The 2,976-nt window shown below is 44.4% G+C and overlaps 1 protein-coding gene across 1 annotated transcript; it reads right to left on the reverse strand.

The window, feature by feature from the left end:
• Positions 1-11: 11 nt before the first annotated feature.
• Positions 12-2,184, reverse strand: evx2 (even-skipped homeobox 2; the record flags this gene model as incomplete). The annotated part of the gene is given in 5 exon segments (XM_035677120.1): positions 12-115; positions 118-155; positions 157-593; positions 1,148-1,383; positions 1,791-2,184. Coding segments are annotated over 5 exon segments (1,209 nt in total), but the record flags the coding sequence as incomplete, so codon positions are not given.
• Positions 2,185-2,976: the final 792 nt, after the last annotated feature.

A 2,976-nucleotide genomic window follows, 5' to 3' on the forward strand; every position in this document is an offset into this window, starting at 1 on the left:
AAAAGAAGAGATCTTTCTTCATCCTGGTTGCTCGCACGGACTGAGGTCTTTGCTGAGAACGCGGCAGAATACGGCAGAATCACTCTCGGATCTTTGCCGGATGCTGTGCAGGTAAGTCAGCGCTGGAGCTCCGGGAGCCCACCGCGCTCGCCGCTGGCTGCTGTGGCGCTCAGACACGAACAAGGCCGTGCTGACGGGCGCTGACCGCGCCGCGCCGCCGCAGCCGCAGCCGCGCCGATGCCGCCGCTGAAGATATTAGGCTGCGTGACTGGTAGAATCCCGGGTGCCTGGAAGCTGCACAAGAGCTCTGGCCGCAGTAGGGTTGGTGAGAGCGGCTCGAAGGTATCGAGGGGCCGGATGGAAGTGCGAAAGGTGACGAGCGGCCCCGAGGCGGCGGCGGCGGCTGCTGCTGCCGTGACACCGACGTGCGGGTAGTAATGTAGAGGCATGTGCGAGTGGAAAGGGTAAGGTAGACTTCCTGTAGCTGCCGCGTGCGTCATCATGTAAGTGTAGAAGCTGGGGTCTGCTGGATGGGGCCAGGACATCGCCAAACGCTGCCTTTTATCCTTCATCCGCCTGTTCTGGAACCACACCTGCACACAGAGTCAAAACAAGGCCCATATTGAAGCTGCCATGTTTGTTTCCGAGCTCTACATGTAGCCCTGCCTTGAGGAGTGTGTGGTGCAGCGTGTGCTCAGACACTGAGATTTAAAATGTCCTATAAATGCTCTGGTCACTGAACATGAAAAGGATCAGTTGTCGCATGCTGCAGGAGTCCAACCAATTAACTTAAATGTGTCAGTGGAGAATATTTGTTTTTTCGCAGTCATTTTAAAAAAAAATAATAAAAGAAGAAGAAGTAGGCCTGGCGTATAAATGAATTGTAAACATACCGGTTGAATTGATTAGCATCCAATGGGGTGACCAGTGAGTAACAGCGTTATTTTGTGTACAGGTTAAAAATAAAAAATATCACACTGCAGAAATAATAATCTAATAATGGATGCATTTTCTGCTGCAGAGTATTATAATAGTGATTCTTTTTTATACTGACATCAGTGCTTTCTCTGCACAAACACATGCACACACACAAACACACACACACAGAGACACACAGTGGACAAGAATAATGAAGATTAATCGGTACCTTAATCGTAGTTTCGGGCAGATTTAGCGCTGCGGCTAATTCACATCTTCTTGGTCTCGAAACGTAATTTTCCCTGTAAAACTCCTTTTCCAGTCTTCCGATTTGTTCTCTGGTGAAAGCAGTCCGATACCTTCTCACTTGGTCGGAATTTGAATTGTTTGATCCTCCCGTTGAATTACCGTTCATATTCGAGAGGGAGTTTGAGCTGGAAGAGCCAGAATTACTGTCTGAAAAACCTTAAAAAAAAGAGAGAGAAATTGTTATTGATATGAATATTTTTTGAAATAATACACGTGTGTGTGGGCCTACAGTAAATTTGATATATTATTAATAATAACAATAATAAAACTGATTGATGTCAAATTTGTGTCAAGAGGCAAATGCAACACATATTTTTAATTAATAGGCCTTTTACATTTCTGCATTGTAGTACAATTATGTAGCAAAATTCTGGAAAGGGGCTGAAGCGATGATAATAATAGTAATAATAATAATAGTAATAGTCATAATAATAATAAAATTCCCTTTTTCTTATTTAGTTTTTTTGAAAAGAAGCAGAGAATGATAATCCCCGGTATATTAACACCAAACTACAGCTGACATGAAAACCAGATCAACCTGGAGTAAAAGAATAAAATGTTACCTTTGTTGTTCTCCTTGTGCTGGCTCGGGGAGCGGTGCGCAGGGCATCCCACCTCCACATCACTGTTAATATCTGAATCTGGCGAAACTTCGGAGTAAAGGCTCATCTTCTTCCTGCTTTCTGACGAGGAAATTTCCGCCGAGGAGGTATTCTCACTGTTGTGGTGTGAACCGAAAAGACTCTCAATTTCAAATTTGCCTTTCGTCGGGATGTCCCCCAGGTTTCCATGGAGAGAAGCCGAAGTTATTCTCGGGCTTAGCCGTCCGCTGTGCTGAGAGTTTTCCAGGGCCTCCAGCACTGAATTTCCAGGCGTGTCTGCGAGCCTCTTCCCTGCGACCGGACTGTGCAGACCTCTCTCCATCAATATCATCTCTTTTCTTATCCTCTCCATCATTAAGCCGTGCAAGACGAAGGGAGGAAAAAAAAAGGAAAAAAAAAAAAACCCACACAACACTTGTCCAAAGGGGGGCTGGAGCACCAATGAGTTGTGTCGGAGCTAAATCCGCATGCAACTCAGCAACTGTCTCTAAATAACTGTCTCTAAACCTTTTTATAAGCAAGACGCACAAAATGAAAGAATCTGAATGCAATCGACGAGCGACTGCTCAAAATGAGCCGTGCATCCTCCCCACAGCAGCAGAAATGTCATTCATCAAAAAAAAAAGTGGTTGCAGCTCGTTGTTAAAATGCTCGGCTGACGTTGCTCCAATGATCATTTATTGTAACAGGTTTATAAGCAAATAAATAGGAGAGGGCTGTCACTTGATGATGGAGGCGGCCTTCGGTCAGACGAATAATATCCAAGTGGAGAGGAAGAGAGAGGAGTGAGGAGCGAGGTGCTTGTCCCTGGGTTGATCTCTGAGTCTGTTTTAGATTGCTCTTGGGTTTGGCCTCTTGGGTGAAATTGACAGTCTGATTAATAAAATGAGCGGTGCAACATTTCCCTCTTCATTTAGGAATATTATTATCCTTTGATTCTCTATTGTTTCCCTCCTCCCTGTTCGCACTCCCTCTCTCTAATCGTTGTTCTTTTCATTTATTGTCCTTATTTCTTTTTTCTTTTTAACACAATTTCCGCGACTTCATCAGCGTGTGCACTGTTTTAGGTTTAAGGTGCAAGTTTGTGATAAGAGATTAAGAGTGTTATTTTCTTTCCTATTTTTTAAGGCTATGTGGATTTTTATAT

The sequence above is a fragment of the Morone saxatilis genome, unplaced genomic scaffold (genome assembly GCF_004916995.1).
Source record: "Morone saxatilis isolate NCDOM2014 unplaced genomic scaffold, NCSU_SB_2.0 Contig5, whole genome shotgun sequence".
Taxonomy (NCBI): domain Eukaryota; kingdom Metazoa; phylum Chordata; class Actinopteri; family Moronidae; genus Morone; species Morone saxatilis.